General features: G+C 47.3%; 1 protein-coding gene across 1 annotated transcript in view; it reads right to left on the reverse strand.

Moving 5' to 3' along the window:
* The window catches only part of JOSD1 (Josephin domain containing 1), a 14,183-nt gene extending 3,858 nt beyond the window's left edge, over window positions 1-10,325 (reverse strand). The window contains exon 1 of the mRNA XM_032266715.1: window positions 9,323-10,325. Within this exon, the coding sequence (XP_032122606.1) occupies window positions 9,323-9,507 (185 nt within the window). The 5' untranslated portion in view covers window positions 9,508-10,325. The remainder of the gene's footprint in view (window positions 1-9,322) is intronic.
* Window positions 10,326-12,725: the final 2,400 nt, after the last annotated feature.

Raw genomic sequence — 12,725 nt, forward strand, 5'->3', positions numbered from 1 at the left:
GATTACAGGCACGCGCCACCATGCCCAGCTAATTTTTTGTATTTTTAGTAGAGACAGGGTTTCACCGTGTTGACCAGGATGGTCTCGATCTCTTGACCTCGTGATCCACCCGCCTCGGCCTCCCAAAGTGCTGGGATTACAGGCTTGAGCCACCGCGCCCGGCCTGGATTCAATATTTTCATTTGCATGGATAGTAACTGCTGTCACTCCTGCTTTCTGTTTAAGGCCTGTAAACTTGGTAATCATTAATCATTAAATACTCAAAGTACTGAGGTCTATGTTAAACTGGAATGCATGGCCCACCTAAGGCATTCTGTGTGTGTGTATGCGTAGTACATGAACAAATTTTTCTCAACACTGAAGAAAAAATTTTGTGCCAAGAAAACAAAACTCAGCTGCAGCACTGGTTTGCCCACCCAGCTTGAAGCCATTTACTTCCGGTTTCTTTGGCCAGTCTGTATTTCAAGACAAGGTCCATACTGAAGGCATTTCTAATCCTATTATTTTACTTTTATGAACTTGGAGCCGAGGAAAGGCCATTTTGAAGGAAGGGTTCAAAGGGCATACCTTTGACCTTCGTGTGAAGGGGAGAAAGGGAAATGTGGTGAGTTCTCAGGGCATAAAGTGTATATTCAAGAGGCTACTAGATGCCATCTCCAGAAAAGAATCAAGACATTAGGCCAAGGATGTTAACTCTACAAAACTTAAGAAATCTTGTCAAGTGTTTTTTTTTTTTTTTCCTCTGAGATGAAGTCTCGTGCTGTCACCCAGGCTGGAGTGCAAAGGAGCGATCTTGGCTCACTACAACCTCCGGAGAGGCCTTTTGTTGGCCATCCAACCGTAAGTTTCTCCCAGGCACTACCTCATATCAGCCTTTTGATTTAACTACAATCCTCTGTCACTAGCAGACGTGTTTCTCATTGGTCTGTTTTTCTACACTAGACTGACAACAGGGGCGCTGACTATCCTGTTACCTCATTGCTAGGGCCTAAAGAGTGCCTGGCACATGACAGATGCTCAAGGAATGTTTGCTGAAATGCTAAGTGTTTATTTTTGTTATCCCATCTCTTTCCATGTAAACATTAGTAACTGACTCTTAAAAGGGCTATATGCTCTTCTCCAGGGCTAGCTAGCAAAGAAATCTGCAACTGGCCGGGCGCAGTGGCTCACACCTGTAATCCCAGCACTTTGGGAGGCCGAGGTGAGTGGATCACCTGAGGTTTGGAGTTCAAAGCCAGCCTGACCAACATGGAGAAACCCTGTTTCTACTAAAAATACAAAAAATTAGCCAGGCATAGTGGTGCATGCCCGTCATCCCAGCTACTTAGGAGGCTGAGGCAGGAGAATCACTTGGGCACGAAAGAAGGAGATTGTGGTGAGCGATTGTGGTGAGCGAAGACTGTGCCATTGTACTCCATCCTGGGCAATAAGAGTGAAACTCTCTCTCAAAAAAAAAAAAAAAAAAGAAATTTGCAATCAAACTTTATCTTGCTTGTAATAACTATCATTTATTGAAGACCTTTGTGCCAAGCACTAAAAGGTGCTTTAATTTGTATTTTATTTAATCTTCACAACAAACCTATGACTATATGAATCATTTCTTTTTTTTTTTTTTTTTTTTTGAGACGGAGTTTCACTCATGTTACCCAGGCTGGAGTGCAATGGCGCGATCTCGGCTCACCGCAACCTCCGCCTCCTGGGTTCAGGCAATTCTCCTGCCTCAGCCTCCTGAGTAGCTGGGATTACAGGCACGCACCACCATGCCCAGCTAACTTTTTGTATTTTTAGTAGAGACGGGGTTTCACCATGTTGACCAGGATGGTCTCGATCTCTTGACCTCATGATCCACCCGCCTCGGCCTCCCAAAGTGCTGGGATTACAGGCTTGAGCCACCGCGCCCGGCTATATGAATCATTTCTATCATATAGATTCATAAAATTGAGGTTTGGTCGTTTTAACTGACCTGCCCATGAGCACTTACAAGTGACACAACTAGGATTCAAACCCTGATGCACTTGAATCCAAAGATATGCTTGCTGTTTTTTTGTTTATTTTTATTTTTTTACTGTGCCCCTCACCCCCATGTTTGCTGTTTTACAGCAAGGATCCAAGAATCAGAGGAGAGGGTAAGGGCTTGAAAAGAGGAGAGGCCAGCTAAGTCCCTGAGGACTGGGGCTGAAACATAGCTTTAAAAAACAAAGGTTTGGATGGGTGCGGGATTACAGATTACACTTGTAATCCTGGCACTTTGGGAGGCCAAGGCAGGTGGACCACCTGAGGTCAGGAGTTTGAGACCAGCCTGGCCAACATGATGAAACCCCGTCTCTACTAAAAATACAAAAATTAGCAGGGCATTGTGGCAGGCACCTGCAATCCTAGCTACTTGGGAGGCTGAGGCATGAGAATCATTTGAACCCAGGAGGCGAGACTGCAGTGAGCTGAGATCGTGCCACTGCACTCCAGCCTGGGCGACAGAGCGAGATTCTCTCAAAAAACAAACAAAAAAAAAACAAAAAAGAGAACACATATGAAAGAAGCCCTAGCTCAAGATATATAATTGGTTCCTTTCTCTTTACCAAATTTTTAATAGCTTCTCATTCCTTTCCGTGAAATCTCCAACCAGTACATAAATGAAGGCTCCAACAAGGAAAATGCTGAGTCTTCTACCTCATTCACTATCTAACTCCCCACCAGGCTCAAATCTAAGAGCAGCACTTCCCAAGGGTGCTCATGGAGATGCCAGTTCCATGCTCATTAACAGAGGATCCCAGAAGGCATCCAATACAGTAGTAACAGCTGAATGAACCAAGTAGGTAAATGGGTTTCCTGCAGAATACTTGGGAGTCCCTAACTTGCTAATTTTTACCTTGAGTCTCAAGAAAAGGGGGTTATAAAATATGCTTCAGTTCCCAAACACATTTGACGACGCCTTTTTTTTTTTTTTTTTTTTGAGACGGAGTTTCGCTCTTGTTACCCAGGCTGGAGTGCAATGGCGTGATCTCGGCTCACCGCAACCTCCGCCTCCCGGGTTCAGGCAATTCTCCTGCCCCAGCCTCCTGAGTAGCTGGGATTACAGGCACGCACCACCATGCCCAGCTAATTTTTTGTAGTTTTAGTAGAGACGGGATTTCACCATGTTGACCAGGATGGTCTCGACCTCTTGACCTCGTGATCCACCCGCCTCGGCCTCCCAAAGTGCTGGGATTACAGGCTTGAGCCACCGCGCCCGGCTTTTTTTTTTTTTTTTGTTAACAAGTGTTAGATATTTTCTCATCATACCTTTGTTTTGAGGTGCACCTCACAGGACTAGCGTTCCAATGATCTTTCTTCTCTGTCCTTCATCTTCTGTCTTGGATTCAAATTCTTCCCTGTCTATTCCCACTCCACCTCCCTCCTGACCAGAGGCTCGTCACTTCACACCTGGACTTTTGAAACAGATTCCTAAATTGATCACCTTGCTTCCAAACGTTCCTTCCACCAATTCAGACTCTATGTTCCTGCCACGTTCACCAAGGCATCATTTCACTTCCCCTTGTATAGGAACTGACAATGGTACCAGCTGCCTATCTGGCCAGTTCTACACCTCCCAGCCCTACTTGGCTAGCTGTATCCCTCTAAGTAGGCTTAGTGCACATTAGGCACCATGGTCATATGGCCTTTATTCTATTTTTCTTCCTCTGTCACCTAGGCTGGATTACAGTGGTATGGTCATAGCTCACTGTAGGCCCAAACTCCTGGGCTCAATTGATCCTCCTGTCTCACCCTCCCTCTTGAGCCACTGTGCCTGGCAGCCTCTATTTTTATCCTATTTCCGTTCCAAGCCAAATCCTACAGCTTCTTCAAGTTCAACCTCACACCCTATCTTTTTCCATAGGATCTTCTCTGGATCCTCTATGAAAAGGGAGGGAGTGAGGACCATACATATCTGAGTTCATTTCCAAGCACCATCAACCCTAACTATGAGATTTAATCTCCATGCCTATTACCTTGCCTGTAAAAATGGGAATGATTACTACTTCACAGGACTGTTGGAGAATTCAGTTATTTTATATATGTTCAACCAAACACTAAATCCCTGGATGGATGGCTCTTTACTTTATATCCCTCACAGGCAGGCACTGGCAACTCAATAAACGTTGGGCAATTTGATCACTACAGGAAATGTTGAGAGTAGCTTCCATCTCATTCTAGAGGAATGGTTATTTGAATAAGTGGGGCCCACCCAGTGTACTCATCACACCAGCACTTGTTTTGACTTTAACAGTAATCAAGTGGCCACTGTGTTAGCTGCTTTTATGGGCTTTATCACTTCCAGCCATCTTGAGATACCGTAAATATGGAAGCTGAGGTGCAAAGGTATGGTGACTTGCCTAGTCAGGCATAGCTGGTGAGTGGGAGGGCTAGGATTCAGCCTCTACCCTAAGACAATACGCAGCAGTGCTCTGGTTATTTCAACACACCAGTCCCACTAAGTTCCACGAGATCCTGTTGATTCCAGTGGCAAGTATTCTTGAGACTCCTTGGCAAACTCCTGGTCACGACTGTCTTAATGATTTCCATAGAAATTCTGGGCTATAAAGTGAGCCTCTCACTTCTGTCATCACAGCCAGAGGTTAGAACCCTGAGATGTGAAGTAATCTACAAGTGAGAAGATGGGCTCTAGTCCAGGTCTCCCCTACTGTCTGTGTCCTCAGGTAAGTCCCTGTTCCTCTCGTGATTTCCACTGTGTCTGACTATGGTGATGATTTTGGATATTAATGAAAAGGGAGATGAGAGACATTTCATCAAGATTCTTTTCCCCACCCTAATTCTTTATTTCCTTATCAGATGTGAAGAGACGTGACATTAGAAAATATGGCTCAGAACTTCCTGATGTTTTTAAATCAGGCATGGGTCAAAGAGCTAGGCACACATTAGTAATCTGTAGGTGTGAGCTATTATGACTATGTGTTTGCCTAGCCCTTGGACAACATAACTCAAGTCTCTAGAGGTTAATACTTAACAACTTTTCTCAGTTATCATCACCATACTTTAAAATGTAGCCTCTTCCACCTGATCAGGAACTGTGTAATGGAGAGGCTGGAATACTCATCCTCTGTGGTACAGAATGCTAGTTTTTGCCTAGATTTTTTTTTTTTTTGGATAGGGTCTTGCTCTTTTACCCAGGCTGGAGTACAGTAGCATGAACATGGCTCACTGCAGACTCAACCACCTGGGCTCAAGCCATCCTTCCACCTCAGCCTCCCAAGTAGCTGGACTACAAGTGCGAGCCCCCATGCTCAGCTAATTTTTAAATTTTTTGTAGAGATGGGGGTCTCACTATGTTACCCAAGCTGGTCTCAAACTCCTGGGCTGAAGCCATCCACCCGCCTCGGCCTCCCAAAGTGCTGGGATTACAGGCATGAGCCACAAGCCCAGCCCTGATTAAATTTTAATATTAAATATACTATTTAGGAGAGAAATGCATAGCTAGATGCAAGAATCTGATCACTGAAAAACTGGGATGAGTCTAGTGAAAATGTTTTAGGCCTGAGGACTTTCTAAACAACCTAGCAAAGCTGCCATCATATAATTTGATTTCTATGGCCCTTTTTTTCAAACCTTAGGCACATTTTTTTTTTTCCTGTTTTTTTGAAAGACAGAGTTTCACTGTTGCCCAGGCTGGAGTGGCAAGATCTTGGCTCACTGTAACCTCTGCCTCCTGGGTTCAAATTATTCTCCTGCCTCAGTTTCCTGGGTAGCTGAGACTACAGGCATGCACCACTATGCCCAGCGAATTTTTCTATTTTTTAAGGCCAGGTGCGGTGGCTCACGCCTATTATCCCAGCACTCTGGGAGGCTGAGGTGGACGGATCACCTGAGGTCAGGAGTTCGAGACTAGCCTAATATGGTGAAACCTCATCTTTAAAAAAAAAAAAAATTTTTTTTTTCTATTTTTTAGTAAAGATGGTGTTTCACTATATGTTGGCCAGGCTGGTCTCAAACTCCTGACTTCAGGTGATCCACCTGCCTCTGCCTCCCAGAGTGCCAGGATTACAGGCATGAGCCACCGCACCTGGCCCACATTCTTTATATGAAATGATGAGATCAAATTTCTACATCTATAACATATACACTGATGACACCTGCCCAATTTATCTTTTCTCCAATTTCACAGGTTGAAAACAGATCCTTTTAAACAAATGACCTCTTTTTGCATTTGTTACCACTATGTTGAAATCCTGGACCAAGCCTGACACACCTGACTCCACTCCTCCCTGTCCTCCTTGCTGCCATGTTGAGTCATTAGCTCAGCTCTGAGTTCCTATTCATTTCTAAGCATGAATCATCTCATATCCACAACTCTCTTGAAACTCCACCCTGCTTTTGTATTTGCTTCTTTTATCTGGCTAAAATTCAACTGCTAAGATGAACTTCCTCTCAATAAATAGCGCTTATCAGCATTTCCCTCCCATTTCTACCATTCACTAGCCACACTTCAAAACAGCATAGAATTATACCCACGAAGATCCAAATTGATCTTTTCATTTTAATTGCTCTGAATGCAATTAAATCTAATTTAATTTCTAACTTCACTTAAATCTAACTTCACTTAAATCTAATCTCAAGGCCTGGTTAAAGTATAGCTCTGAGATGTGCTTTTCAGGGGCTGAGGCCTGTTCAACTTGTTTTCTTTATGGTGCCTTTGTATGCCTGGCACTCCGCAGGCAGCTAGTCAATGTTTGTTTAAAAAATTCCATCTTCTCTCCCTCACCTCTTCTCCCTTTGCTTTTTCCTCTGGATTCCTTTCCCACTTGTTTATTTTTTGTTCCTACCTACTCAATACATTCTTTCTATATAAAATACTCTATGCAGAATCCCAATTCTGGAGTGGGGACAGAATACATGCCCTTATGTGCTGGCTTGCCGGCACTTTTTTGATATTTACATTATGATGCTACAATCAAAGAGTGCAGTACAATTTGCTAAAGCTTTAAAAGGAATAGGACCTTGGTTCCATGCAGGTTTAGCAAACATTTAGTGTTCTTTTATTCAGGAGAATATAGCTGAGAAACTCCTGTTATTATCCACACTTGACGAGCACAGTCCAGAACTTCAGCACTGGCCCAACTCGGCAGCTGGAGGAACAGCTACTGATGGTGCAACTCTACAGGCCTTTCCAGTACTTGGGAAACAGGAGAGCAGTTAGTGGGGCAGGTTCTAGAGTCACAAAGGGTGGGGCCAAATCCTGCCATCAATAGCTGTGAACTCTCTTGTGAGGACTGAGTTAACAAAAGTAAAGCACTCAGAATGGTGCTTTGTACTAAGTGTTCATGTGTGTTGGGGATCTCATCGTTATTCCCACAGTCAGATCAGGGGCCAAATGCACAGAAGTGAAAATTTTTCTACCAGAGTGTGACTGGATATAGAGAATCTTGTTTCTGGAATTTATTTCCTAGTGAGTGAAACTGGGGAAATCGCCTCAACTGCATCCTAGTTTCCTAAGATCATCACTGATAGGATTGTTGCAAGATCGTTCGTACAGATCACAAAGTGTCAAAAAGTATCAAGCACAGTTCAGTACTCACCCTGAGTCCTTTCCTTCTCCCTAGTTTTAGATTAGGAAATAATTTGCAAATATCAGGTTAGGAGTAGGAGAAATACTAATGGCTGGTCAAAAGAAAGCAGTCCAATGTAGTGGATCCTCCTTTCAGTGACATGATCTGATGATCTGAGACAAATGATCTTATCTCCCAGCACTCCAGGTCCTGGAGAGTCAACTCTACTTGCTGCCAGATTATGGCCATGACGCAAACAACGTATTTGCTCTGCTAAGGCATTATTCTGGTTACTACTGGCATTGGAAAATAATTACTCTCATTATAGTTTTGTCTGCATATGGGGATTAACATTCTTTTAAGAGTAGGCCTCTGGCTCTTTCAGGGCAAATGATCCCTACCTGTGTTTTTATAAATCACCCCGAATAGGTTGCTCCCAGCTGTAATTCTGGTCCCTATGTGGCAATAATTTCATTTACAAGCTAAGAGAGTAAGAAAAACGTCTTCTGGAAATGCCAATATGCACTGATCAAAGAATGCTCGAGCTTTTCTGCAATGAGGACTGAGTGGGCCTAACCCTTTCTAGTTGGGGTCATCAGGCAACATCACCACCAGAGTTGCTATGGACCGCAGACATGCTGTTGTGTTCATCAAGACATGACAGAAGTGATTCTCAAAACCTAAAAGCAATTCTAGAAAATCAGAGCAAAGAGAAAAAAGCTGAACTCATTTTTTTTTCCCCCAAGACCTGTTGCCCAGGCTGGAGTGCAGTGGTGGGATCTTGGTTCACTGCAACCTCCACCTCCTGGTGCAAGTGATTCTCCTGCCTCAGACTCCCGAGTAGCTAGGGCTATGGGCATGCGCTACCACACCCAGCTAATTTTTGTATTTTTAGTAGAGACAGGGTTTCACCATGTTGGCCAGGCTGGTCTCAAACTCCTGAACTTAGGAGATTCCACCTGCCTTGGCCTCCCAAAGTGTTGGGATTACAGGCATAAACCATGGTGCTTGGCCAAAAGCTGAACTTCTATTAACCTGTGGAGTGCCATTTGTTCTAAGTGGGTAAGAAAGACCATCTAGAATAATGGAAAAAGAGGAGGGGATTCAGAGTCAGTTTCAAATTATAGCTTTGCTATCTATTTAGAAGCCATTTGGACATATTACCTCACCTTTCTGGCTGTTTATGAGTAAAATACAGGCAGCGAGATGACTGCTAGGAGGGCTACACAAAGCAGTGTACCAAAAGCACCACTGCCAGCACCTGGCCTCACAGAAATGCTGAGCACTGTGTATACATCTTGCTTGTGGTACCCACCACATCCAACCTTTGATGACAGGTGACTGAATGTGTACATATCGTGTCCCACTTCTAGACTGTACACTCCTCGGCAGAACTTTAGAGGCATTAAACATAGTGGTCAACAGCATACTAAAAGAATTCAACCCAGTTCCAAGTCTTGTTACCTTGGGCAAAGTACTGAACTAAATGCTGTCTTCATCATTAAAATGGAAATAACTCCAGGTATTAACATGTCTTCCATGGGACTGCTGAGCAGATCACTCAAGAAAACACAGCAGAGGCTATGAGCACTGTGCCTAGCCCATAGTACGTGCCAGATAAATGGTAGTGATTATCTTTTCCTGTCGTGTGTCCCTTATACCTGCTAATGGCATCTAGCTAATACCTACAGGTTTGAAGATTGATGAAGCTGAGACATTGCCCCACCCACAGAAATCCAGAAATATCAGTAAGTATCAAGATGCCAAGGAGAAGGGTCCCCTACCTCTGGAAAATCTCTTGCAGCGTATCCCGGGTGAAGGCATTGCTGTCCTGGAAGACGTTATTGAGGGCGTGGAGGGCACAAAGCTCCCTGCGCTGTTTCTCATGGTAGATTTGTGAGGGTGCTGCCTGGGGCAGCTCCAATGATTCAGATTTGGCCTTGTCTCCTTTCCATGGCACACAACTCATGTTTTTTCTTTTAGGTTCCAGAGATGGCTGAAAACACCCCACTCTTCCCTCCAGAGGAAGAATGTAAGCTTCTAAGTCTTTTCAGGATTCCTGAGGTCCACCTTATTCTCTGGTGTCCATGATTTATGCTTTGTCACTGGGTGAAAAGATTGGAACCAAAAGGAGAAAAAAAAAACCCACCTCTTCTCTCTTCTCAATAGAAAAATAACTTTTGGATTAGTTTTATTTTGCTACCACTGTCAAAGGCAGAATTTAGAAAATAAAAACCACATAAAATGTAAGACCTTGTTTCCCTTTCCCCACCCTTCCCTCCCATCCCCTTCAAAAACCCCACGATTTTCTTGCTGTTTCCCTCTACAAATGCCAGGCCTCAAAGCAGGAGGACCGAACACAATCGGTCACATCGCTCCTTTTCTTCCATTTCTTTCGAACCACGACGCCACTGATTCGGGAGACAAGGCCTGGGTGGCTGATAAAGCGCACGAGTCGAGCAGCTAGCGCGGGCCGGCGGGCGTGGGATCGCGGGCCGCGCGGGGGCCTCGGGGGCAGCCCTCCATCCCCCCGGGTGCGCTGGGGCCCGCAGGGCGCGGCTCCCTCGGAAAGCACGGACTCTCGCCCTCTGGCCGCGGCCCTGCGGAGGAGACAACTCCGGTCAGCGGTGAGCAGCTCGGGAAGTGCGCGGCGGGGCCGGCCCCTGCCGGAGGGAAGGTTCCGCGCCGCGACGGCCAGGCCCGCGAGGGGTGGGGCCGTACAGTCCGCCTAGCGCTCCCGGGCTCCGGCCCGCCCGGCTCGCCGCCCACACCCCAACCTCCCGGCCCGTCACGTGAGCGCAGGCCCAGACGCCCTCCCGCCGCGACCCCGGCTGCAGCCCAGCGCCGCGGGGACTGCTCGCCGCCAGCCGCCCCTCACCGCCGCCGGCCTCCACCTGGAGTGCGGGCCGCCAACTGGGCCGCGCGGGCGGGCGGGCGCGCGCACCTGAGCAGACGTCAGCGCCCCCCCCCCGCCCCGGCGCGTGCCCCGGAAACGCCCTCCCGCGCCGTCCTGCTCCTCCCCGCCGTGGCGTCACGGCTGACGTCATCGAAGCCGGCCCGCGAGCAACGGGCGCCTGGCGAGTCCCGGCGCAGATCAGGGGTTGGGGTGTTGCCGGGGCCTCCGGTGTTGGGCTGCGGAGCTCGGCGGCGGCCGGCAGGGCTGGGGTCTGGCCGCTTGGCTCGTCGCCGTCCCGGGCGGGGTGGGGCGGGGCGGCCTGAGGGAGTCCTGCCAGAACGCCCGCCTGCCCTTCTCCCGGGTGTGGGCGTTGTTCCGGGGCGGTCGTCAGGCCAGCCGCTGGCGTCTGCGGCTCTTCGCACTCCTCCCCTCTCTGGGCCGGGCTTCTCGGCAGAGCGCTCTGGCTCCCTCTGCGCTGACCATTTTATGTGTGGCTAACGCGCCGCTCACCAGGGGGGAGTTCGAAGCACCTGATTAGGTCGAGCGCAAATTGCCTTGTTTAGTGCGCCCGACCGCGCCGCGCTGCCCAGGGAGCGCCACGGGTAGGTGCCTCGCTGGGAGTCACATTTCAAGTGCGAAGGAGAATCCTGTTGCAGTCCCTTGGTGTCGCATTTGGGTTCACTACACACATGCCACTGTCCTCTTGCCTTGGGGCTCCCCACTCTTCTTAACGTGGCTTTCCTCTCTGCATAGACATCAGCGCGAGATATACCTAAGCGCATTGTGTGCGTTGTCGGGAAAAGGCGAACTACTCACAGTCTCACGTGAATTTCGTTGTTTTTCCTCTTTACTTACTCTTAGGGTGCGTGGTAGGCATCATTATCTACCTTAGTTTCCCTCCTTTTGGGTTTTTCATAAAACTGGAAAAACAGGAAGAAATCGCACTTCAAATTTAGTCTTTATTTTTTGGAGGCGGGGTTTCACTCTTGTCGCCCAGGCTGGGTTGCACTGGTACGATCTCGGCTTACTGCAGCCTCCACCTCCTGGTTCAAGCAATTCTCCTATCTCAGCCTCTGCATAACTGAGATTACAGGCGTGTGCCACCATGCCTGGCTAATTTTTGTATTTTTAGTAGAGACAGGGTTTCACCATGTTGGCCAGGCTGGTCTGGAACTCCTGAGATCCACCCGCCTCGGCCTCCCAAAGTACGTGAATTACAAGCGTCGGCCACCACTCCCAGCCTAAAGGTTTATTTTTGAGACAGGGTCTTGCTGTTTCCCGGGCTGGAGTGCAGTGGCGTGATCACGGCTTGATCTCCTGGGCTCAAGTGCTCTTCCTGCCTCAGCCTCCTGAGTAGCTGGGACTACAGGCAGGGACCACCACACCTGGCTAATTTTTATTTTTACTTTTGTAGAGATGTTCGTCACGTTGCCCAAACTGGTCTCAAACTCTCGAACTCCAGGGCTCAAGTGATCCGCCCGTCTTGGTCTTTCAAAGTGTTAGGATTACAGGCGTGAGCCACCGCACCTGGCCAACGCAACTATTTTAACACCATTACACTCAACAATGTTATAATTTAACATGCTGGAGTGCCTGCCACAAGGTGGGGAGCCCTTTGCCTCTGTCCGGCCAACTTCTGAATTATCTTACATTTTTGTAATTTGTAAGCTACCCACGGATATGCTTATATTTACATATGATTAGTTTGATGGCTTGCTGTACAGCAAGCACTGTTCTAAGTGCTTTACATCTTTTAGTTCATTTGCAGCTGATTATCCTATTAGATACTTCATTTCTTTTTCTTTCTTTTTTTTTTTTTTTTTAGAGTCAGAGTCTCGCTCTGTTGCCCAGGCTGGAGTGCATTGGCGTGATCTCCGCTCACTGCAAATTCTGCCTGCTGTGCTCAAGCAACTCTCCTGCCTCAGCCTCCCGAGTAGCTGGGACAGAGGCAGGACCCAATCGAATCATAGAACAGGTCGCGCCCCTGGACCGCTGCTCAAGGAGATAGTAAACTGCAAAATGAGCCTACCACTCGATTCAGTGACTGAGGCGCCGATGTCCAACGTGCTGGCATGCTCCAGGCAACTTTAATAGTAGGATCGATGCCGTACATTCCAAGAGTTATAATGCTACAGCAGTAGCTGGGACTTCAGGCATGCACCACCATGCTTAGCTAATTTTTTGTATTTTTAGTAGAGATGGAGCTTCGCCATGTTGGCCAGGCTGGTCTCAAACTCCTGACTTTGTGATCCGCCTGCTTCCGCCTCCTAAAGTGCTAGGAATACAGGTGT

This window comes from Sapajus apella, unplaced genomic scaffold (assembly GCF_009761245.1).
Source record: "Sapajus apella isolate SASKATOON/1434 unplaced genomic scaffold, GSC_monkey_1.0 scaffold160, whole genome shotgun sequence".
In the NCBI taxonomy this organism is placed as follows: domain Eukaryota; kingdom Metazoa; phylum Chordata; class Mammalia; order Primates; family Cebidae; genus Sapajus; species Sapajus apella.